The 24672-nt window shown below is 44.8% G+C and overlaps 1 protein-coding gene across 1 annotated transcript; it reads left to right on the forward strand.

Annotated features, from left to right (window-relative positions):
• Window positions 1–726: 726 nt before the first annotated feature.
• rpgrb (retinitis pigmentosa GTPase regulator b) lies at window positions 727–19253 on the forward strand. The gene is made up of 17 exons (XM_036545693.1): window positions 727–769; window positions 1466–1591; window positions 2244–2336; window positions 4311–4373; window positions 4671–4829; window positions 5220–5369; window positions 5651–5809; window positions 6101–6256; window positions 6645–6769; window positions 6966–7157; window positions 7638–7812; window positions 8151–8245; window positions 9759–9824; window positions 16705–16929; window positions 17518–17566; window positions 18611–18729; window positions 18961–19253. The coding sequence occupies exons 1-17, from the start codon at window positions 739–741 to the stop codon at window positions 19204–19206; spliced, it is 2229 nt and encodes a 742-aa protein (XP_036401586.1). The 5' UTR covers window positions 727–738; the 3' UTR covers window positions 19207–19253.
• Window positions 19254–24672: the final 5419 nt, after the last annotated feature.

The raw sequence follows: 24672 nt of genomic DNA on the forward strand, positions 1-24672 counted from the left end.
TACCAATATTTCATGTAACCCAAGTTTGGTTTGTCTGTCAAATTTCATTCACAAGTAACAGCCTTGCTATTTTCTACTGTGTCGATGGAAGCACCGTACAGTAGTTCAATATTCTGTGCATCTTCAAATCTTGTGCAGAGGACATCTTGCAAAATATTATAAATGCGCAATGTGTGAGATAGCTATAGCTAGTATCCAGTTAGCTAGTTCTGTAGCTAGATCTAGCTAATGTTACGTATGCTAAGTGCATTGGCATTGAAACAAATTACACAAGCCACGGGTGGTCTGTATTTATTCATCACTATTTAAGAAAAGCACAGTATTATAAACACGTCAGCTGGATAGTAAACTACAAATGCGCTTTTATTGGTAGTTTAATGTGTAGCTTGTGGGAGAACAGATGTCTTTAATTAACATTACGCCTGAGGTCACGATGTCGATGAGATCGGCATATGAGGTACGTGCTAAAACACACTCCTAGGGTTACAATCAATGCTAAGGTCATTCAGCAAAGTCAATACGGTACTCTTGACCTCTTTTAGTGTGGTCAGAGCGGAAGAAAACAGCAACAAAAAGCTATTTATTAACGACTAAGGCTACTGCCTTCTTCTGTCCCTTTGACAGCATTGACCTCTGGTTGCTACAAGCAGAATTTTGTTTACTTCCGGGTCGTATCCCATAGCAACGCAGCAGAGCCTCGGATCTTAACCTGCGGACGGGCACAAACTGGGAAGAAACATGGCAGGAGAGTCAGAGGACGAGATACCCGGTATGTTCAGTCAATTCGCTACATGCTTGCTAGCTAGATACATAATTCAGGTCCGTGACTGCTTACATGTCTGAATAAACGTGGACAAAATATGTAACCAGCTAACATTACCTAATAAACTATATGTCATGCAAGAATAATCTTGGTGGCTAGCTGGCTGGCTAACAGGGACCGAACTCTAAATACTCAATAGCAGGCAATGTAGCTAGTTGTTTTGTTTTGGTTCAAAAATTACCGATCGATATAGCTTGGTTTGTTGCCACCTAAGTTAGCTGCATATAAATAATGCGAATTTTGAGACGGCTGGCAAAAGTGCAGTTGCTTGCACGTTTCTGTCAGCAAGGATTTTGTTTCGCAGGATGACGTTAGCTAGAGGTGTTTGACATAAATTTCATATTCTGAATGAGCACATGACAATACGAATGTTAGACTAACCGCAGTAAGATCGCATCCTAGGTAGGTAACGAGTTAGCTACCAATCCAGCACCAGTTTCTGGTCCTCTGTCTGGTTGACCCTTGCTAATTCATTAACTAACTACAGTAAGCTAACTACATTATTTCAGCTAGTCTACACGAACAGTTAGTTATCGAAGTCAATAACGTTGACCCTGGCTAGTTTGTTAGTTAGCTATATACGCACGTTTTCTAAATGTTTCTTCTAAATGTTTCGAAATGTTTTTAATTTTCCCCGAGCAGAATCCGGAGCCGTGTTTACCTTTGGAAAAAGCAAGTTTGCAGATAATGTACCAAGCAAATTCTGGCTCAAAAATGACAAACCCGTGCGGATCTCTTGTGGGGATGAACATACAGCATTGATAACAGGTGATGACCAGATCTGTACTGTGGAGAACATTAGCTAGTCCACTAACTTTGGTACAATATATTACTTTAATAAACCCGTCAGAGGCAAATACAATGTTACAGTGCTAGCTATTTTGCTACAAAAGAACTAAATTGTAGCTACCTTTGAACATAAATTATGAAAAAGTGTGTTGGATTTGATCAGAGGTACATCTCTCTTGCCTGATGTATTACAAACAACCAGGGTTACTGTTTATTGATATTGAAATGCAATGTGCTGATACTGGCAATTTTAAATTTTGGAGGATTTCCCCATTGTTATTGACGTAACATTCAATAACTGACACACTTATTTGATACACTGGTGTAATAGAATGATATACCGTTAATTGAGGTATATCATATTTCCCCCTTTATTGTTGAATATAAATAAATTTAAAAATCTGTAGAACTGCCAGTCTGGGCATTAAAAATGCAACTTTTCTCAACAGTAAAGCAATGGCCTCCAACTCTGTGTCACTACAATGGAGGTGTGTCTGGTATCTACATTTAAAAAATCCAAGCTGTTCTTGCTTGTACACAGTACCAGCCGTACAGTGGCTTGTTTCTCTGCAGAAGCAGCTTATGCCATGCTATGTTCAGATTTTCACGAGTGTTACTCCTGTCTTCGCAGACAATGGAAAGCTTTATATGTTTGGCAGCAATAACTGGGGACAGCTGGGCTTGGGCACAAAGACCACGGTGAACAAGCCCACTTGCGTGAAAGGTGAGTCATACTGGATTTTCTAGCTCCCTTTTGTCTGTGCTCTAGACTCTGGCTAAGGGCCACAAGTGCATTCTGTTATTTTCCTGCCATCCACAGCTGCAATGTCTTTCATGACAGGTACTTCTCACAAGCAGTGGAAAGGATATTTAAATTTAGCTCCCTCTAAGCGTGGCACAAAAGAGCGTTCCACGTCCCTTACCCTGTTGCCTGTCGTCTTCTACAGTTCACGCGTTGTTCGTTTGGCTGTTTATGTTCCACCCTGTGCAGTAGGATACAAACATGGCCATGGGTCTGAGGGAGGGGTTTAGATTAAGACACAGGCTCAGTTTAATCCCAGTCTGGAGTGGGATTCATAATCCTTCATAATCCGTTATCATCAAATTAACAGCAAAATGCAGAGCCCCTGCTAATACCTCAGCCAACTGATGTATGCTGCTCGGTTTGTGAAAGCTGATCACAGCCATATTCAATTTTTAAGCCAGCACTTAATTTCTTCCTTTCTTTAACAGCTCATATATGAACAGATCTGATCATTTATGAATCACAGGCATTATGCAAGCAATGCAAGCAGTTGCATTTTCCAACGCATAAGTGACATGGGGAAAGATGTGTGCAGACAGTATCACGTCTTCTCAGCCTCCTTACACTGTGATTGAACGTCACTTTCAATGGGAGGAGTTTAAACTGCATTATAAAGTAGGGTCAGTTTTTAAAGGCAAAGGATTGATCAATGGGACTGACACAGGAAAACTATTCAGAGTAGCCCTTTACATTAGGCTACCGCGTAGCCTGATGTCAGTGGAGTATGCTGATGGACAGAGCTTGCGTGAACAGCCCTTATCCACAAATCCTGCACCGTGCCACAGAGGAGACAGCGCTACAGACCTTCATACTCATATCCATCAGGATATTTCCCTTTCATTTAGTGGTCACTTAAGCATCTGTTTAGAACGGCTTTGTATCACGCTCCTTCCCCCCATTGCCTGTGATTGCTTGATGTTGCAGTATCAGTGAATACTGCAACATCAAGCATCAAGCTTCTCTTCATGGAAGCCAAACAGTGCTGCAGTGCTTTTATTTTTCACTTCAGCGCTAATACTCATGCAGTTCTGTGTGTAGAAAACGGAGGGAAATGTGTTGCTGATGATGGCAGAAAATTGTCGGAATGAGCGATTGCTTGAGGGAGTAGTTTGCGAGGACTCTGCTAAGCTCGATATGTATCAGAGATAAAAAAAAAAAAATTCTTTGAATTTGATCTCTCTGGGTGCGAACTGTAGAAATTTGCTTTAAATGGCAAGGAACGAGGGCCTCTGGAGAACCAATCAGCACAGCCGAGCAGTAGGTGTTTGCTAAGTGAAAATGAGCCGCTGCGTCCGATTCTTGTCTCAACACGACTCAGACGCCACCTTATTAATGCATGACAAAGCACCTTTGAGAAAGGGATAAACAAGTGATGAAAATGCCTCTAACGAGTCCATTTTTAGTTGTGTGTAAATTTACAATTAAAAGCAAACAGCAAGAGGCTATGGGAAGCATCAGGGCATTTAGCTTTATTGTTAGAGATTTGTGCTGGGTCCTGTCCAATCCCGTGTCCCTAAGTGCTACTTTCTGCTCCAAGAATGGCTTTTCATCCCCACGGGAGAGGTCCCTTCTGCTGGTAATAACTCTCCAATTCTCCAACAATACGGCCTTTTTTTCAATTGCACATTCAGCTTTCCACGGCCCTGAAAGTATGTGAGAGAAAATTGCTGTGTTATTTTCTGGAATTACAGTCCCAAATCCCTCACAATTTACCGATGACAGAATTTCCTAAATGAAAGAATGCATCAGTATGTGATAATCATGAATCTTTCACTTTGTCAGCAGTGATGGGTCGCCGATTTAATGTTTTCTTCAGTTTCCCTTTAAATGTGTCCATAGGGGTGATTTGAATGTTTGTTTGTTGAAAATGTATTATTTTCTATTTTGTTTAAGCTTTGAAATCAGAAAAGGTGAAGCTTGCAGCCTGTGGAAGAAATCACACAATAGTATACACAAGTAAGTTTACATATTTTATTTTAAAAGGTGCCATCATTTGATATCAGCATTTATTTGATATCAGCATTATATGTGTTTATGTGATGTACAGTTTTGTTTCTGTAAATATGTGTTTGTAATAATGGAAAATAATGTAGAGCATACTGATAACATTGAACAGGAACCATTATAGACTGTTCTGGAGCAGTCAGTTTATGGACTTTGGTGTAGTGCACTGTAGTGTTATAGGGCTAGAGTAGTGATGACAGGTTTGCGAGTTCGAACCCGGTCTTTAAGTCATGGCTCCCGTGTTGGCAGCACGGGGGAACGTGTACTCCGCAGGGGGTAACAATGAGGGTCAGCTTGGTCTGGGGGACTGCGAAGAGAGGACGTCCTTCCATCGGGTGGACTTCTTTAGCAGCCACAGACCCATCAAAATGCTGGCGGCTGGCTCAAACACCTCCGCCGCTCTCACTGGTAAGGCCCTGCCTCTCTGGCTGGGGTTCATAGGTCAGTAGGGTCAGCAGTGATACACATGTTCCATCTTTTTACTCAGCCTTATGATCATCAGAGAGCATATGTTTTTTTGATTGCCTTGAAAATACACTCAATACCAGTATAGTGACTTCTTATTTCAAGATTTCATTCCTTTTGGCCACCTGTCTAGATCAGGGGTCTGTTTTAATGCATGTTCCACATAATCCAAATAATGACAGCCTTCAGTAAAAAATAAAAGATGTTTTATTTTTACCTACCACATGAGGGCCAGGAGTGTAATTGAGGGCCAGGATTGCATTCTGTTAATACAGCAGGTACAGGGCCTATGCCTGTGTAATGGTTTTCACGTTCTGGTTTTTGCGACTCCAGAGGAAGGGAGGCTGTTCATGTGGGGCGACAACTCAGAAGGTCAGATCGGCCTGGGGGACGAGAGCAACACGCTGGTCCCTCGGGAGGTGTCCGTGGGGAGGCCCGTCTCCTGGGTGTCCTGTGGATACTACCACTCCGCCTTGGTCACTGGTATGATGCCGTGCAGCCGTAGATCTTCTGTCTATTGTCCAGATGTCAGCTTCATGTGCCTCGCATTGAAATTTCTGTCTCTGCTATTGTAATTATTGGTGTTCTGAGTTGCTAGTGGACAGCAGAAGGCAAGAGTGGAATATCTGGTCTTAATATAGGATGCCTGTAGAGCAACTCTTGTTCCTGGCCATGCGCGCTCAGGCTTAAATGAACTAGCGTATTACTTCTCAGCAGAGGGTAGCCCTCTGAGTTCCTGCGTCCCATGTCCTGTCTTGTCACAGCTGATGGGGACCTGTTCACATTCGGGGAGTGTGACAGTGGGAAGCTGGGACTGCCCCCCGAGCTGCTGGACAATCACAGAGTCCCACAGCCAGTGCTGGCCATCACCGACAGGGTTACCCAAGTGTCCTGCGGAGGGGGCCACACTGTAGCGCTTACAGGTAAAACAAGGGCTTGGGGGTTTCCCAGAATGCTTCACTCTCAGCACTGACATGCAGTTACAAAAGGACATTTGTACGTGCCTGCTGGTTTTAATTTTCTCTCTGCGTGAAGAGCCCTGGGGGTACTGCACTAAAAGGAATGCGTTTCCAATTTCCATCTCCTTTGTTTTGAAAGGGGTTCACAGCGGTGTCAAACGTTTTTTCAACACTCCACTCTCAGAAAAAGCATGATAGTATTACAGTAACTGAATCTCGGGCCCATCTGATTTCCCCGCGCGCCTTGTGTTCCAGAGGACGACCTGTACACGTTTGGGCTGGGACAGTTTGGGCAGCTGGGTCACGGGACCTTCACCTTTGAGTCGCCTCTCCCCAAAGTTGTGGACCACTTCCGGAAGGGGCGGGTCCAGCACGTGATGTGCGGAGAGAACCACACCGCTGTGATCACAGGCAAGCCGTCTCCGAGCTCGGCACACAGCGGGTTGCGGCTGCTGGGAGCATCTCGGTTTTATCTCCCCTTCATTTACACAGCTAACATACCCCAGAGAGCTGTTCAAATTGAATTAATTACCATAATTGTTGATTCAATTACTGTGAGCAATTATGAGTGCAGGTACCAGGGCAGTGACAATGAAGCTCTCTCATTGCTCTATTAGTGAGTGCTTAGTAATGCAGAAAATAAATCAGTAGTGTTTAACTGTAATTGAATGCAGTCATTTCAGTCAGTAATTTCCCAATGAGAACCATAGGGATAGGGATGTATATGACACTCTGAATTATATAGATGGTTTATGTGAATTTGAGCTTATTGTCATCTCTAGCTCTGGTTTGGTTCTAGACAAGGGACTTCTCTACACGTTTGGAGATGGACGACATGGGAAGCTGGGTCTTGGCGAAGAGAATTTCACTAACCAGTTCAAGCCAACGCTATGCTCCCGCTTCCTTAAATACCATGTACAGGCTGTAAGTAGCATCCCCACTATGCACTTACACCATGTACAGTCTGTAGCAGCTGCATCGTGGGTGGTGTTTAGAGCTTTTAATGCACTTGCGGAGCAGTGTATCCAGAGAGTTGATTGGCACCCCCTGCAGCACATGCTGTGACATTTACAGAGCTGTCAGTACGTCCAGCGTGACGTTTGCTGTGTGTGTCTCCCAGGCGACCTGTGGCGGCTGTCACATGCTGGTGCTGGCCACGCCCAGGCCCAAGGACATGGAGGACGTGTCCCTGGAGGAGGACGACGTCACAGAGAACTACCTGGAGCGGTCGTACACGGAGCTCCTGGGGGACACCTCCGCCTCCAGCACCCTCAACAGAAGCCTGTCTGCTCGCGTCCGGCGCCGAGAGAGGGTGGGTACCTCTCAGACAGGGACCTGGGTTTCTCTGTGGCCTGATTGTTTCCATATATAATATTGTCTTTTGGGGTAGTCATCATCAATGAAAATGGAGTCTGGCAGGTTTGATAATATGACTCTAGCAACGGGTAGCAAAGAGTGTGGATGCAAACGTTAATTGAGCATGCGGAATGGTTCTGCATCTCTTCCACTAGGTGTCAGCATTCTATAATAAGCTGTAGATATAAGCATACATTTCTGCATTGCTGTACCTCACAGAGCAGCCCTCACAAACCAGAGAATGTTTCACATAAATAGATGCATGTTCATTAACTTATTTAATGACACACAGTTTTGACCAGTGTTCCTATGAACAATAAAGGACAAAGAAAATTAGAGGTAGGACATGTCTGACACCTAACACCCTGCATCTGACTCAACCAATAATCCAACCCTTAAGAGTAATGCAGTGAAAACGCTGCTGTGGTTTTTTCAGGAGCGATCCCCAGAACAGTTCGGGCTGATGTTTCGCACCCTGCCCCCCCTGACATCCGGCTACCTGCACACCTCCCTGCCCGTGCCCAGCCAGACGGCACCCCCAAGAGACGCGCCCGACGGACGGGCACGGAACGGCCTCCACCGCAGGAAGGACCCCGCGTCTCCCAGGACGGGTACTCACAACTGCCTCTGTTGTCAAATTGGTTCCATGTGACCGTGATATGCAGGACTGCAGCCTTTTTAAAAAGAGATCCAAATAACATGCCTTGGGTTCCGCTGGGGTAGCTGGCATTTTCAGTTTATATCCCTGTTGGTGGTTTCATATGGAGATGTCTTCTCTGCTCATCTCCTTCAAAATGCCACATTTTTGAGGTAAAGTAAAAGAATGTGACAGCGCTTTCAGCTGTGCTTTCGGGGTCTACCCAACCTGTCAGACGTGACTCTGGGAATCCCCGCTGATCAGACCTCCTCCGCTGCTGACACCTGCTGTCACTGTTTCTTCTAATTACAGGAAGGATGGCGCATCAGAAAGCCTCCGCTGGTGAAAATGTGGAAGACAGCGAGAGCTTGAAAGATTTAGGGAACACCACGGATGTGCTCAACTTGGTGAGTGGTGTTTTCTTATCATTTCCAAAGAAAGAAATGCAGTAGACTCGTCTAAATCATTCACTTTTTGGCTGGTGGGAACTGGTCATTTGTGGTTATTTAGAATTGTCAGAATAAGAGACAGCACTGAGGCTAAGAGTCAACACGTCAGGAGGGGTGTCATGACAAAACTTGACACATACAAATCCTGCATTAAAGGAATGTTAATTAACTACTGTATACAGTGCGCTGAATATTCATAAGTCACATGCGTAATCTTGTGTTCCATAAATGAATAATTTTTCATTAGAGGAGAAAACAAAGAAATCTGATTGGAAGCCTTTATCTCTTTTACCCCATACACGATTGGATCGAGTCCTTAGATCCTGTGTCCCAGCTTTTCAGAATAATCTTCCAATGGCTCTTACCTTTACCAAAACCTTCTATCACAGTGTCACTTTGACTTTTTTGGCGTTCTGTGCATGTACTGGGTGTGTTCCTCTCAAATTTGTGCTTACCATCAAATTTGCATGGGCCTCTACAATAAATTGAAGAAACCACCATGAGTTACTTTAGTTGCTTATTTAATAAGTCCACATTCTGTTATACCAAACAGCCTGGCATGCTTCCCCACTCCCTAATTTCGCAGTCCCCTTCACGTGCTTCCCCTACACCCCCTACCACCAGCTATCAAGGTACAGTCAGGTGACATCATTAGCACAGCTCATAGAATGTACGATGTCCTCAATCATTCTCTTCAGTAACTGAAACAGAAGTTTGTTCCACACTGTCCAGGGGACACTGCTGAAATCCTTGTGCAGTTGTGTGACTGGCGTCAATGAAGACACCTCCTGCAGTTGCTCATTTACTCAGCCCGCACCCTTGTGATCAGCCCCCTGGTTAGGATGCTTTTAAGATGCAGCACTTAGCTGTACAGTGTTGTGATGGTTTAAAAGCGGATCCATGGCGAGCAGAATGCAGCACCGGGCCCACCAGCTCTCTTAACAGGCAGTAACCATGGTGATAAATAATTCTACTTGCTTTTATTTCATGTCCCATTTCTCCCCTCACAGGCTGCTCAGCGAGACATATTATTTCCAAAATTACCCGGTGAAAACAGGGAGCACAATATTGTCCGATTACATTTCATTAAATGTCATAAATTTAGCTTCATCCTCACTTTCAGTGCTAGCCATTTTAACATGGAATCTTTTACCGGCACATTACGTATTTGTAAAAAGAACTTACATATACATATTTTCCATAACAGTTATTCACATTTTTCAGTGCAGCATTAGCCTTTCCTAAATTGAAAGCCATGAATGAACATAAAATTTCAATTTTAATAAATCATTTTAAATGAATATTTTAATGTAATGTGTTTTGTGAGGACGGTTTTATTAGGGAGAAACTGTGCTAGCTTAGTGAGCAGAAGAGTTCATGATCCGGAGAACAGTAGTGATCATTGTTTCTTGGTGACGTTCTCAATGTCCCCGGAGTGAGAAATCTCATTCTTTCCCTCGGCCTGCGACAGACCCATGTGATGAAGATGGACCCGAGACATAAATCCTTGACCTTTTCTCCGGTTCACAAGGAGAAGGTGAGTCATTTAACGCACCTCGCGGAGCGCAGGAAGCTTCTGCTGCAGATAGTGTGACAGAGAGACACTGTGCTGCCAGAAAAAAGACACAATGCGCAATGCATTTTAAACACGCTCCTCTGCACGCATGTTGTCTTTGCACTGATGTACCTTGTTTTTCGACTATTTTATGAAGTTAGGTAGGTATTAAATTAACCATTGCCACTGCTGGGCAGCAGCAGTGGCATTGTCATAAGGAGCAGGGCTTGTAACCAAAAGGTTGCTGGTTCAATTCCACGCTGGGGCACTGCTGTTGTACCCTTGGGCAAGGTATTTAACTCATAATTGCCTCAGTCAACATCCAGCTGTGTAAATGGATGAAAATGTAACCTTTGTAAATTGCTGTGGATACGAGCAGCTGCTAGATGACAATAATGTAAAGCAAAATTCACATTACTCTTTTTAATTTTGAAGTATTTCAAGTTGTATTGTTCTGGAATTCCACCCAAAACAATCTACCCCATAGTTCCTACACGATGTGTTGATTTATGTGTTTATCAATACCATCCGGACATCCAGGAGTAACTCCTCCCACCCATGCATGGCTCCTTACGCAAAAGCAGCCCATCTGAGTGAAACTGCAGTCATTTTGCTGCCGTTGTGGTGGGAAATTGCAGATTTGTATAGCAGTAAAAATCTTCCGCATCAACAATTTCCACAAGTTAATGGTCAAAAATGATTTGTTTTCTTTGTATTGACATTGAATTGCTGCCCAATTGGTCTGTACAATTTGGATTTTGTTGGTGATTTTCTTGAGAAACAAGACCCTTAAGGTGTTTATTATTGCTCAAGTGGAGGGAGATGCAGTAAAATTATACACTGGGCTTGTGAATGTGGAGTTTGGAGAAGATTCCTTAGGAGCTGATGGAACAGGATTATGTTTACAGCCAGCTTTGCTTTGCTAGAGCCGCTGCGCTCATTGCTGTCGCTCTGTCTTCATCTGGTTGTCCTGCCTGTTCTCCACGCCATTGACCGTCGCCTCTCTGTTTGTTTTTCAGCCTTGAGCTCAGCACTTCTCTGCCGTCTCTGCATGTGCACTCATTTCTCTAACGCTTTCCCTCTTTTTGCCCTCTGCTTTCTTGCGGCGGGATAGAAGACAGTTAAGCTTGTGAAGGGACATGGTAAGGCAGTTCAGGGGTCTCCAGAGAGGGCCCCGTCCGAGAGGGGGCCGGATTTCACCCCCATGCGGGCCCTCCCCACCGAATTACTGAGAGGCTCCAGCTTCAGGGCGCCGCAGCCCGAGACCCCGCTCAGAAGGAGCCCCAGGCTCAGGGCGCCACGGGATGGCGGTGTGGGCAAGGAGAACATTCTCACGCCGGTGAAGGCCGCACAGCCCGGGAGCCCTAAAGCCGACGGCAGGAGGCTGAAACAGAGGAGCCAGCCCCCGAATCTGGGAGCCGCTAGCCCGAGCCTGCCGGTACAAACCAAAACCAAATCTACAGAGGCCGAACGCAAACCGAAAGGGGCCAAAAGCAGACCGAAAGAAGAGAAGAGAAAAGATGCTGATGTCAGAGGTCAGCTGGTAGCAGAAACATATTCGAGTGAAGCAAAGAGCACGCCCGTAAAAGCTCAAACCCGAGCCACTAAAGTCTCCGGCAGATCCGCTGAGATCAAAGAGAAACCGGACGGAATCCATGGCAAACCTGTAGAAGTAAGAGCCAGAGCTATAGAGGTCAGAAGTCAACCCGTAGAGGTGAAAGCCACTCCTGCGAAAGTTAAGAGCAGACCCAAGGAGGCTGAGAGCAGTCCCACAAAAGAAAAAAGTAAGTCCAGAGATTTAGGAACTCCACCTGCAGAGATGAAAAACACACATTTAGATGCTAATAAACCCATAAAAGGGAAAAGTACAGCTGCAAAGGCTAAGAGCAAATCTCAGAAGGTGGAAATACAAGATACGGAGAGGAAAAGCTCAGTCACGAAAGCACAAAGCAAGTCCAGAAAAGCGGAGAGGCCATCCACAGCAGGGAGAGGGAAGCCAACAGAGGCAGAGAGTGAACGTAGCTTTGAGGTGAGAGGCTCGCCCAGAATGGTTAAAAGTAAGCCTGCACAGGACCATGGCGGACCTAGAGAAGTTAAAAGTCTGTCAAAAAGCCAAGCGATGAAGGACTTGCAAAGTATACAGAAAACCGAAGCAGTTACTGTGAGCCGCGGTAAGCCGCTCATGGTGTCATCTGCGCCAAAGGGTAAATTACCCAGCAGTCTTAAGTCGACACCAGAGCCTCCTGAAACATCCCCGAAGCTCAGACCAGCATCCGCAAAGAGGGGAAAAGATGGTGATAAAAAGACCATGAGGCCTGAATCCAGTGAATCCATAGCTAGGTCTGACGCTGAGGAACGCACAGGAAGTGCAAAGTCGAAAGGGGGACGGATGGGCATTCTCTCTGAAGCAGCTTCCTTTCTGCCAGACGTCAACATGGAGGGTGCAGCACATCTCCTGAGGGAGGTGGCAACGAGGGAAAGGGGGTGGAGCTCTAGTGGTGAGACAGTAAGCTCCTCCCCCCAGAGGATGAAGGCGGAGCGCCTGAGCAAACAGAGGGCTCTTGCGGATCCCTCCCGCAGCCAGTCTGCGGACTCCAGCTTCTCAGAGAAAGCCAAGAGGACAGCCGTCAGCATAAATGTGATGCCGGAGGCAGGAAGTCCCGAACAGCAAATGGGAAAGGCCCGGACGCCTGAGGGTCGGAGAACGGTGAGATCAAGGGGTCGGCGTGAAGCTGGGGGCGGTTTAGCGGTGGCGGAGGATGAAATGGAGTATGATGCGAGAGCTGAGAGGGATGGGGAGGGAAGCCCAGGTGAAGTGAGAGAGGAGAGCACAGGAGCGGAGGACAGTAGCAGTGATGAAAGGAGTAAGGGCGGGGTTAAAGATGAGTCGGCAGAGGAAGAGGAGGAGACAGATGAGGAGGAGGGGGAAGGAGAGGCCAGTCAGGAGGAAGACACTGCCAGCAGGGACCAGAAGAGTGCCAGGGAGGGAGAGGAGACCACAGAGCAGGAGGAGAGCGAGACCGAAGCAGGGAGCAAAGGAGAGGACAGTGAGCTGGAGGAGGAAGGGGAGGAGGGGAGCGGAGTGAGCGAGGAGTCAGACGCTAAGAGCAAGAGCAAGGAGTCAGGAGGGGAGTCTGAGGAGGAGGACGAGGAGGCACAGGAGGAGGAAGCTGAAAGCGAGGAAGGGGAGACAGGGGAAGGAGAGGAGGAAGAGCAGAGTGCTGTAGAAGAGGAGAATGAGGAGGAGGGGGAGGGAGAGGCAGAGGGCGAGGAAGAGGATGTAGATGAGGGGGAGGATGAGGAAGAAGGTGAAGGTGAGGAAGAGGAGCAGGAAGAAGCAGAGGAAGATGAAGAGGCCGAAGGGGAAGGAGAGGGAGAAGAGGAGGAGAGTGAGAATGTAGAGGGAGAAGAGGAGGATGAGAATGAAGGAGAGGAAGAGGGGGAAAGGGATGAAGGTGAAGAAGAGGAGGAGGTAGAGGAGGAGGAAGAAGTAGAGGAGGAGGGTGAGGGTGAGGGGGAGAGGGAAGAGGAAGAAGAGGGTGAGGCAGAGGAGGAAGAGGGTGAAGCAGAGGAAGGGGAGAAAGAGGAAGAAGAGGGTGAAAAAGAGGGAGAGGAAGAAGAGGGGGAGGAGGAGGGAGAAGAGGAAGAACAAGAGGAAGAAGAGGAGGAAGAGAAGGGAGAGGCAGAGGAGGAGGAGGAAGAGGAGGAGGAGGAAGAAAAAGAGGCAGAGGAAGGAGAGGAAGAGGAGGAGGAAGAAGGGGAGGAAGAAGAAAGCAAAGAAGAAAAGACTGATGAGAGTGAGGGAGAAGGTGAAGAGGAAGAAGAGGAGGAGGAGGAGAAAAAAACAAAGAGAGAGAAAAAGAAAGGCAAAGAAACCCAAAAATCTAAGCCAGCAGCTGAAAGCAGAAAGAAAGAGGCAAGGGCAACCAAGCCACCCACCAAGACCAAACAGAGAGGCTCAGGGAAAGAACACATGGTCAATGGGTCACAGGACTCACAGCAGTTCTGGACCAACGTCCTGCCACAGTACCTGGAACTCAAATGAACAGACTTTTCTCCCGGTCCACACCTTCAGTGCTTTGTTTTCTAACTCTTCCAGCCCAGCATTTGATCTTACCGTGTCAACTATGCTTCTGTGTGTTTACACATGGACAGAGTGGCATAGGAGTTTTTTACATTTTACCTTATCTGCTTTGTTCATATGTTTTCAGTTAATATGCTTTGTTCATATGCTTTCATTTTCTGATGTCAGTCTGAAAACGCTCCCAGTTTCTTTTTTTCTCATCTCTGCTTTTCTTTCATTGTTGCCGTTGAACTTGTGTTAAAGGGAACTCATAGCTACACTGCTTGATAAGTGCTGCCTAAAGTTACGGTGCTGGACAGGTACTGTCCTGCTTGTTTTCATATGTCACAGTGGACCAGACACTGTCTGTAAATTGACATATTACTTTCTTATTTTTTATACTGAGTAAAATATTTTCTCATGGATAATTTGAATTTGAGGATTTGTGTATTTTATGAAGTCTGATTTCGCACATGTTTAGTGTTCACCTTCTTTGAACAGTTGACTTGTACAGCTACAGGTCATTTTTTTGTTTAAGTTTGTTTTTGTAAGACCTTTTTTGTTCACTATTGTGATTTTAGGAAGCTTTTAGGGAATATGTTTATGAAATAAAGGGGGAGTATGGGGTTTAGAAGCTAAGATTAAAACAGAATATATTTCCTCAACATTTGGGTGTGAAGAAGCTGGCTGATGCTTCTCACATGAATGAGCAGAAAAGAGCAAAACAGTAATTTATTTTAAAACCCAGCAAAGAAACCAACCTAAGCAAATCAACAGCAGGAACGAAATGAGCCTCTCCCTTGCTCCAGCCACACACCTGTACTTAATAAGCCTTCAGTTAGGCAGGTGTGGCTTGTTAGCAAATAGGCTCGTTCCCAGACAAACTACAAACATGTGAACAATTGACATAAGATCTCCTATTAGTCAGTTTGAATTTGATTGAAGAAAAAGGGTCCTTGAACATGGGTGTCAGTTTGTTTTGAAAACTGCTGGGGACAATGACGGGTTCGACGTGCAAAGGCTTTCAAAAAGTGGTGGGGACGAAATGGGCCATGACAAAAAGTGGTGGGGACATGTCCCCAGCGTCCTCAGCATAAATGACGCCTATGTCGTTGAACATTTAACAAATAATTAACAAACAATAAACATTAAGTTTCTAGGGGGAGGTGAAGGCTCTCGTTCAGATTGGGGAGCTGTTGTATTTTACATTCTGCATTTTATTGAATGTGGGAAGTGTTTCACCCTGTTTCATGAAGATGTTTTGGTATATGTAGCTGGTATTTTCTCAAATGAATTGTCACTAGGAAGAGGTATATCTTTATTTAATACCCTAAAATTATATTCATTTCTTAAATGAGAAAATGTTTGATGTAGACATTGAGAGTGGTTTTCAACAGCAGAACAGTACAGTAGGTTGTACTTCTGTCATTACATGTAATACGCCTTGTTGCACAGCAAATACTGCATGGATAACTTACAAAACTGAATGCAGTTACATGTGTACTGATATAATACTTACATAGACATACACACTTACAGAGGTACAATGGCACTGTGATATAGTGTGTGACTGGATATCTTGTCATTCATATCATATCGTGATAATCACATCATATCTTTATGTCTCGCTATTTGTTGTTGGAACATGAATTCAACATTTCAGTTATCCAGGTCAGACAGGCTTCGCTCATTAAGTAAACAACCTTAAGTTATGTGACCCAGGCAGTGGCATCAGAAAGCTTGTTGTGGCAGTGTTCTAGGTATGGCTGACTCTCCACTATCATTGAGAGTCTGATAAGCTCAGCCGTACACTGACAGCATTGCTCATAGCTAGGGCATATATGCTAGGGGTCAGGGCTCATAGCCAGATGGTGTTAATGTTGACTGGAACTCTAGCCTTGTGGAAGGTACTTGGCCTTCATAGCTGTAGATGTATAAATGGATCATTTAAAAAAAATAAGCCGTGCAAATTGCCCATAGGAAATAATAACATTAACCACAGTAATAATAATATCTTAGCGTGTAAAACAATATATGACATGACCTGTGTCATGTCATATGTAGTTTCATATAGCTGATATTAGAGTTATATTGCATCATATAAAATTGTAATATGTGATATTCAGATTTTATTTTTCACTTTGCCACAGCTTCTTCCTCTGGCTGTACTTCTCGTTTTCCAGTCTCTTGTCATAAATCTGGGTCCTTTGTCGTAAAACGATTAACGGTTGACAAATGTCGTAAACGCATATGATCATAAAGCAATCCCCTCACAGGCGCCCCACACTTAAACACGGCAGCCTGTGTCTGCTGAGGGTCTGTTCTGGCACACAGACTCATGAAACCAAGATCTAAAGAAAGGATTGGTCAACACTACAGGTGAGATCTAAGTGTCCCATGCCCCCCCACCAGATTAGCTGGTTTGTGCAGTAGCTTCAGAGGCCTCTCTCCCTCCCTCCTCACTTTAGCCCCTGGATACTCTGTGATTTGTTTAGTCTGTGTATCTCTCAGCTGTCTGGCTGCTCCTGGCTCATATTTACTGGTGGAGAAACAGAGACATTAGCAGCCACAGCCTCCCAAGACCTACCTGTCTGTATAAAGGCCTTAGCACTGTGGCTTTAGCACCCTGAATGTTCATCTGTAATGTGGTCTAGTTCTATGCAGCTCTCTCCTGTATTAACCCTTTACGAACCCTGTAAACCTGCCTTCTCTCCTGTTCTTGGTTGTTTTGCCCACTAGTACAGCTTCTGCCAACATGAGCAGTCTGTAGTGACTGATGCTGTCTACCCTCCCGAACAGGATCTAGGACACAGAACAGCTGAGGAGAGTGACGGTGAGGAGGAGGAAGATGAAGACGAGGAGGATGAGGAGGAGGAGGAGGAGGAGGAGGAAGAGGAAGAGGAGGATGAAGAGGAAGAGGATGAGAAAGATGAGAAGGATGCAGAGATCCCTCAGGAACAGGCAGGAGAGAAGGGGCCTCATCTAGGGCCGGGCAATGGTCATACTCCAGGAGCACCACCTCAGGTATGCAAAGCTCCACATTTGACCTCTGTTTTCCACATAGACAACCCCTCCCATAACACTATCACACCAAAGCACAGGCTAGACTGATAGTATTAAGGAAGGGGTTATCGCCATTACAGGTACCATGCAAAGTTCTACATTTGACTTCTATTTTTAACATAAATAATCCCTTCCCTAACACTATCACACCAAATCACAAGCTAGTGTTCACAATGAGAAGAAGATCTTCAGATTTCCCTGTGCTAAATATAAATGCCTGTGCGTGTTTGCAACGAGGGTAAATGCAGGCCGTAACCAGGTATTTCATGCAACGGAAACGGCAGAGGGCATGCATAACTTTCACACATTTCAAAGATGGTTTAATGGTTTAACAGAATTTATACTTCCCGCTCATTTTCCGGTCAGTGACAGTACACAGACATCAGCGCGGCGAATGTACACTCATATGCAGCGTTTCATTGCTGTGAAAAGAGATGAGAGCAAAGGGCCTGCATGGAATTGCAAATTTTTTTCTGTTCCACAAGAAATGCACATGGTGCATTACTGTCAACTTGGATGCTGGTGAACATTTTAACGTTCTGTCCTCAGGAACCTGAAGTGACAAAAGAAGAAACGGTGGTAGATGGTGATCAGAATGGTGAGACTCGCACGCCAGTCCTCTGCTTGCTTTCACTGCTGGGTTCTTTCCAGTATCACGTGTGCTAATTTTGCAGTATAAATGTGCCTGTTGCCAGTCCAGCGCATGGATTGAATAGCTGCTACTGTGTCTGTTACTGCCGAGATGAAAGCTGCCAGGCCCGTTTGTGAGCATGGGCGTTTGGCCTGAGGCACTGTCGCAGAGAGAGCGCTCTGCAGCTGGGACCGCCAGGCTGCAGGCCTTTGAATAAAGGCGGGGGCCTGCTCACCACTCTGACATCCTGCCCTCTTGAGTTAATCATGTCCATAACACATACAAACAGCCATTTCAAACATCTGCTGTGGTGTTACTCTTTAAGATATCATATTCATCAAAGAGAATTAGTGATAAAATAAACATATCATTAGTTGCCTGCTCTCTGATTCTCTCCCCCCCCCCCCTCTCTCTCTCTCTTTCTCTCTCTCTCTCTCTCTCTCTCTCAATTCACACAAGCTTTATTGGCATGAGCTTATAGGTGTACAGTCCTGCTGAAGCAAGTTTCACGGAAATATGACAAAATTATACAAAACATCTGTTAACCTAATGTAGTAATGATCGCAGCAAAAAAAATGGATAAAAATAGATACAATTAAAGTGCAGGAAATCTAAATTTCCTTTAGTTTTAAAAATGTGAATTATCTCTCTCCCTGTCTCTCTCCCTCCTTGTCGCTGGGCCATGCTGTAGCAGTTTAACTCTGACCTTTATCCATGACAGCGCAGGCTGCAGATGGTTATGCAATAACTTCATTACAGAGTGTCAATCCAAACATGCGTTTCTAAAAATAAACTTTCACCACTTAGTCCATTTCTTATCCTTTAGAGCGTACGTGTTTCTATTAAAGATTTCTATGCAGAAAAGTTTTGCAGTAACAATACTGCGGTTTGGTTTTATTGTTATCGCGTAGGAATAGGGAAGCTATTTGCATGTGTAAAATATCACATTCTATGAACCCATTGAAAGGCAGAGGATAATATATGGTATGTTTTTTTTTTTTCTTTTGCTAGTTTCTGAGGTTCGGCAGAATCCCATTTCCCAAACAGAAGCGAAGCCTGACTCCAGTAATGGACCAGAGAGTGTAACAAAGGGTGTGAAATCACGAGGCCTTTTTGGGTCCAGCCGAAAGGTACAGGGCTTTCTTCACTTCCCCTGTAACAGCAGACCACACCTGGCATGCAGATCTTTATGTAGCCTTTCTTGAAAATTGAAGAGCTTTCATAGTAGAAGTATTTCTTCCTTCCTTTGTTGCGGTAAGGAAAAGCCTTAAAAGCAGATGCAGTGAAGGGCTGACAGCCCCTTCTGAAAGTGTCCGTAGCTGTGGAAACTGCACTTTCCTTTCTTTTCTCACTCTGCGCAGATCTCTCTGTTCCGACGGTCTCCAGCAGCGGAGGGCAAGCGGGAAGCCGATAGTGGGGCAGACGGCGTTGGTGGCAGCGCCCAGGAGAAGCAGCTCGCGGACAGCGGCCAGGCCAAGAGCGAGGAGGACGGGGACAGGAGCACCAGCGGTGACGCACCGCTCCGGCCGGAGGCCAGGGGGCAGCAGCGAGCGCAGGGCCCTGGTGAAAAGCCTGCATCCCGCTCAGCCACCTGTGCTTTGCTGTGATCAGCAGGCTGACGCTCCATATTCACTGTGCCTTGTGTAAAAAAAGAAGAACCACTAAACTGGATTATTTTCAGCAACAATGATATGATTATTACAGCTGTTGCTGTTTAATGGCAGAAGGCCAAAGATCCAATTAAATGTTGAATCTTTATGTTCTTTAAGGCAGCATTTCAGTAGTGACTTTCTTTGGAAATTCATATTCATAAAATATTGTGAAAACATAACTCTATGGTGAACGCTATTTTCCACATCTATCGAGAAAGACAACTATTTTCATGCTTTTGTTCAAATTTAAAGTATGTTTTTGTGTAAACTGTAAATATGTACAATACTAAAGTACAGTGGTTATTATAGCAGAGCTGAGTGATTTCCACGTGTGTACTGTATTTTTGAACTAGTGACACTGTTTCAAGAGAACAGGACTTATTTATAATGGATTAAAATAATCTCAATGCACAAAGACACTTTAAATTTAATTACACTTTGTATTGGAGCCTTTTTCAGGGAAATGTAATTTGAGTTTTTTTTTTCTTAATTCTGCTGTGAATGGTCCTAAGTATTTTGTATTCATCATCTCATTAACTTATTTAAGCTATTTGGATTGGTTTCACTGTGGTAATAGTAAAGAGACCTTAACCAAATCAATCTGGTGAGTGCTTCTTTTACTCTTGGGCTCCTCTTTGGGACACAACGGGGGTGATATCTGAGAGAGTGGTCTGAATGTTTGTTTAGCATTCTATACTCTTGTGCAGTTGTGCAGTGTGAAGAGTGTAGTGGTAACAAGTATGGTGAGCCTCTGCTCATGTTTGGTAACCTGTTTATGCTGAAGCAGTTGATTCTAAGTAGTATTTTTACAGATATCTGTGTAACATTGCATGCTGTGATTGCTAATGCCATTTTGTATTAGATGATGACCAATTAGACTTGACAAGGCACAATCACAAAACAAGGCAACTTAGTTCTGTCTGTATAACAACTTCTGTCACTTTAGTATTGTTTTAATAAGTTATTGGAGACTCCTTTAATGATACCTTCAAAGTAGGGGGATCAAAATTCTGGTAATTCGAGACTCTCAGATGATTTTCCAAGATGATCAATCATATTATCAATCTACAATAAAACGTATGTCTGGCAAATGTGATGTTTCACTTATAGTAAGATACTTTGAAAACATTAGTTGCTGTGTATAGTTTAACTTAGCTATGTAATCGAGTAAGTTAGCTAGTTAGCAACTGAGCTAACTAGCTTTGCTGTAAACACAAATGATGAATGATTAAACAAAATTTCCTTCCCTATGTAAATCCTTCCCTATTTGCAATGCCTGGAAGAAACCACAAATCCTTTCATTTAATTTTTATATAAAAAAATTTGCTGCTGCTTGACACAGGAGGTGTATGAGTTAAACTGTGACTTACTGTAGCCATACCCTAGTGAATGTTAGAGTTGTCAGTCCCATGCAACACGTGAAGTTCCCCTACACATGAATTTAGTATACTGTACATAAAAACCGATTATTCAGGATGCTGACAGTATATGCCTGCTCACTCTGTTGTGTAACCTACCAAACAGTTTTGGCCAGGGTGGGAGGAGTCTGGGCACGGACCTATGGGCAGACTACATATGCAGGCTGTTTGTGTAGACTGTAGACACAGATCATCTGTGCAGACCCCATGAATAGATTATGGGTAGACTGCCTGTGTAGACTCTATGGGCAGATGTCTGTGCAGACTGTATGTATTTGACTGTATGGGCAGACTTCATATCCAGACTTCATATTCAGACAGCCTGTGCGGACTGTATGTTACCTATGCAGATCAGACATGCTCTCCCACCGAGAAGGCCAAGAGTACTTTTAAATCATTGAGTGCTGGCTTCTTCCTGGAGATGGTTAGGAATAGGGTTAGGGTTAGGTGAGGGAGTAAAATCTTTGTTTCCCAAGTTTCCCCTTGTGAGGGCTGCCTGGGAAAGAAAATATTACACTGGCCATTCAGATTTCTGTAGCCCTTAAGTGGAAAGAATTTGATCCCTCGTGTCTTCTGTTATTTGTCTGTTTTTACCGTTTGTTCGATCCTCCTGGGAAACTGGTGTTCGGTTTCCTTATCCAGTGTTTTTCTGTTTTTTCGTCTTTCCATATGCAGTTGTTTGTGTTTGTTGCGAGTCTTTGTTTGATGAGGTATGTTGTGTTTGTGGTGTCATTCTTGATTGTCGTGAGCTGTTTGTAAAATATCGGGCCTTGTGTGGGGGGCCGTGTTGATTCCAGTGAGTATGCTTCTTATTAAGTGGTTCCTCAAGTTTTTGGATTTTTTGTATGCAGAGATGATTTTGTACTCCTGGAGCATGTAGGTCCTAATATATCTGCAGTGTTGTTTTTCACCCTGTTGTTGGCCATTTGGTTGAATGCTGAATATGTGATGATCAGTGTGATGATTTTCCTTTTGTCCTGTTGTTTTCTGTCCAAGAAGGTCGTCCTGATCCCTCTGAGGAAGGACCTGGAATACCCCCTTGGTTTTAGGGCTCTGAAGAGGGTTTTAGTAGCCTCCCGCCTCAAAGTCTGATTGTTGGCTGCAGATCCTGTGGAACCTGAGCAGTTGAGACTTGATCAGGCCCCTGAATGTGTCTTTTGGGTGGAGATTGTTTTTGTGTAATAGCGCACGTGTGTCAGTATCCTTAATGTAGACTTTTTTCAGTCTAGTGTATGTGTGTGGGAGAATGTTTGTCCCTTGTACGTGGTGGTGTCTAGGAAGTCTATTTGTTGGTTATGTGTGGTATATTTTACTGTAATGGATGTGTGGTGTGTGTTGAGAATTTGTATGAATTGTATGAGTACTTCTCCATCCAGGTCCTCATTGCTGTCATTCCTGCTGTCGTGTTGATGTTTGTGTATGGGCTGTTTATGTCTATGGTGAATAGTATTGCTTCTTGTGGCATTTTGGTTGTTTTTATTTTGTTGACAAAGTCATGTGTGTCTTTGATATGACTGTTGTGTTGTCAGTGGGGTGAGAAAATAATCTATGTATTCAGCAGTCCTGTAGGATTCACTGTTGCAGTCTGAGACAATGGGTCTGGCCGACAGGACCTCAAATGGTACGCTCTAGGATTCTGGTGGCTTGTGTATTTTGGGGAGTAGGTAGAATAACCTGGGTGTAGGGTTCTCCTCCCCCCTGAGACAGAAACTCAGTTTTTTGTGATATGGCCATGGTCCAAGACTGCCTGTATGATGTTGTGGATTTCCTTGGTTGTGTCCGGGTACATGGGTCTTTCTAACTTACTAGGTACTTACTTACTAACTTATTACTATGGTACTTCCTTTGTCTGCCGGTTTGATTACAATTTGTTTGTTTTTTGCCAGTTGTCGCAGTGCTTGGCTCTCTTCTTTACTGTGGTTGTTTGTGTCCCTGCGGTTTTGGGGATTCAGTGCCTTAATCAGGCTGTTGTTTGATCGAATGAGCCGGTTGATTTCCCCCGGCATTTGGTCTGGTCCTGGCTCCCAGTTGGATTGTGGTATGAAGGGTGGTTTTCGTGGGTTATCCATTCCATCAAAGAAGGCTGCCAGTTCTGTGGAAGTCCCACAGTTCTCCTCTGAGGGTTTCTTTTTGTTTTTTGTGGATTCCCAATGTCGGTATGTATGATAGGCCATCCTTTAATAGGTCCAGTTGGTCCTGTGTCATTGTGAGTTGCTGGCCAGGAGTATAACATTGTTGTTCCCCTCCCTCTGTGTGCTTGGGCTTGTGGGGATGCTCAGTTTAAATGCTCCAGCCAGTGTTCTAGCATCTTTTTGGCTGTGTTATCTGTCCAGTGGATGTCGTCCCCAGTTGTTTGGAAGCATTCCCCTGGAAGCTTTGGAATGTGTGGCATGTTTCTTCTTATGTGTTCATTTATTTTGTTCAGGTTGGTTTTCTGAAGTGGTTCCAGGTTTTCCGAGTAGTTGGTGATTGGTATCCAGAGTTCTGCTGTCGGAAATGTGGATTTGGCGGCCCTCAGCCTGGTTTGCAGTTGTTTTATGGCCGTCTTTTTTGGGTGCTGGTCCTTGTTATTGATCCCAAAGAACAGGATGATTCTCTGCACTTTGGGGTTTGTTCCTGTCTTTCCCAGGATGGCTGCTGCATGGTGAACGTTTGCCCCAGGGCAAATGTCTACCTGCAGGTCTCCTCTCCTGAAGGACTGGATTCTCACCAGGTTGGAATCCCCCAAGATGATGTTTGGAGCAGAGATGGTGATTCACCACTCCTGGGTCTTTCTGCAGGACATGGGGTGTCTTGTGGGGTGGAAACTGGTTGTTGTGGTAGAAGGGTGGTTGGGGTTAGGGTTAGGGGTAGGGGTGGGGTTAGGGTTGGGGTTAGGGGTGGGGTTGGGTTTAGGGTTTTTTTGGTGTTCTCTCTGGTTCTGGTTCCCAATCCCTGTGTTTTCCTGTGTGTCCTTTGCTCCCTCTCCTTATGTGGTTTTCTGGTAGGCTCCCTGATGAGTGTGTCTCAGTCGGAGGGGGCCACTCCCTTTGGTACTCTTCTGTATTTCGGGTTGCTGTGGTTCAGGATGGTCTTGATATTGCCAGCGTTACAAATCTGTTATTCTTTGTTATTGGTTGTTTTTTTGTTTGTCTTGTGTGGATTGAGCTGATCGTACTCCTGGCAATCTCCAGTGTGATCGGACCTATTCTTCTGCTAAACATCTTGGCCCACCTGGTTGCTACCTGGAATGCTTCTGGCCAGTTTGCTGTTTGTGGGCATTCCAATTTCCTTGTGTGGAGCTCGGGCGTTTCGTGCCAGCTTCATCATGGTGTCTTCTGTTGGCGAAGCTGGTCTTAGTAGGGTGGCCAGTTCCTGCATCTTCCTGTTTAGGCTGGTCGGTGGTGTCTTGGCTCCTGATGCTTCTGTGTTCTGCAGATGGTGTACTGTCTGGATGATTCTGAAGACGGTCGTTTCTTCCCTAAAGTCTGCCATTGTGTTTTTGTGTGTTGTGTTTTGTATGTGTTGTGTAGGTGTCAGCAGTGGTGCAGGGGTCAACTGATTGATAGCGTGCTTTGTCAACTCAAGGTTGACGCATACCAATACAATCTATACTTACCTAGACTGTTACTTTGTGGCTTCGTTGGCACCGTTAGGTTTCCACCACAAAGTACTGCAGTTCCCGTCGTCCTTCTTCACTTGTGTTGTCCTCTGGGGGTCGTTGCTTTTTGAGAAAATAGGCAGCGGGAGAGTTCCCCACTCCACCCCGCATTCACTCACCAGAGCAGGACAAGATCTCACTCCTCCTGAAATGAGTTTTCTAGGTTTTCTCATTGAGGCCAAAAGGGACCACCGTTTTAGCGTTCTGATCCAACAGGCCTCTGCTGCCCTACGTTTTTGAGTGGACCAACAGGCGTTTGACTCCAGGAACTGTACCGGATGGATTTGAAAGTGAGTATATAGTGTTGTAGTTTTAGTGTGTTTTTGTATGTGATAAAGATGTGATAAAGATTGTGTGTTAGTA

The sequence above is a fragment of the Megalops cyprinoides genome, chromosome 14 (genome assembly GCF_013368585.1).
Source record: "Megalops cyprinoides isolate fMegCyp1 chromosome 14, fMegCyp1.pri, whole genome shotgun sequence".
NCBI lineage: Eukaryota > Metazoa > Chordata > Actinopteri > Elopiformes > Megalopidae > Megalops > Megalops cyprinoides.

What these genes read in the sequence shown, in the direction of transcription:
- rpgrb (XM_036545693.1), top strand. Translation starts at nt 739, where the DNA reads ATGGCAGGAGAGTCAGAGGACGAGATACCCG. An exon ending in CCCCGCGTCTCCCAGGACGG is followed by an intron (nt 7,813 to 8,150) that starts GTACTCACAACT and finishes TTCTAATTACAG; the next exon opens with GAAGGATGGCGCATCAGAAA. An exon ending in TTTTTGGGTCCAGCCGAAAG is followed by an intron (nt 18,730 to 18,960) that starts GTACAGGGCTTT and finishes CACTCTGCGCAG; the next exon opens with ATCTCTCTGTTCCGACGGTC.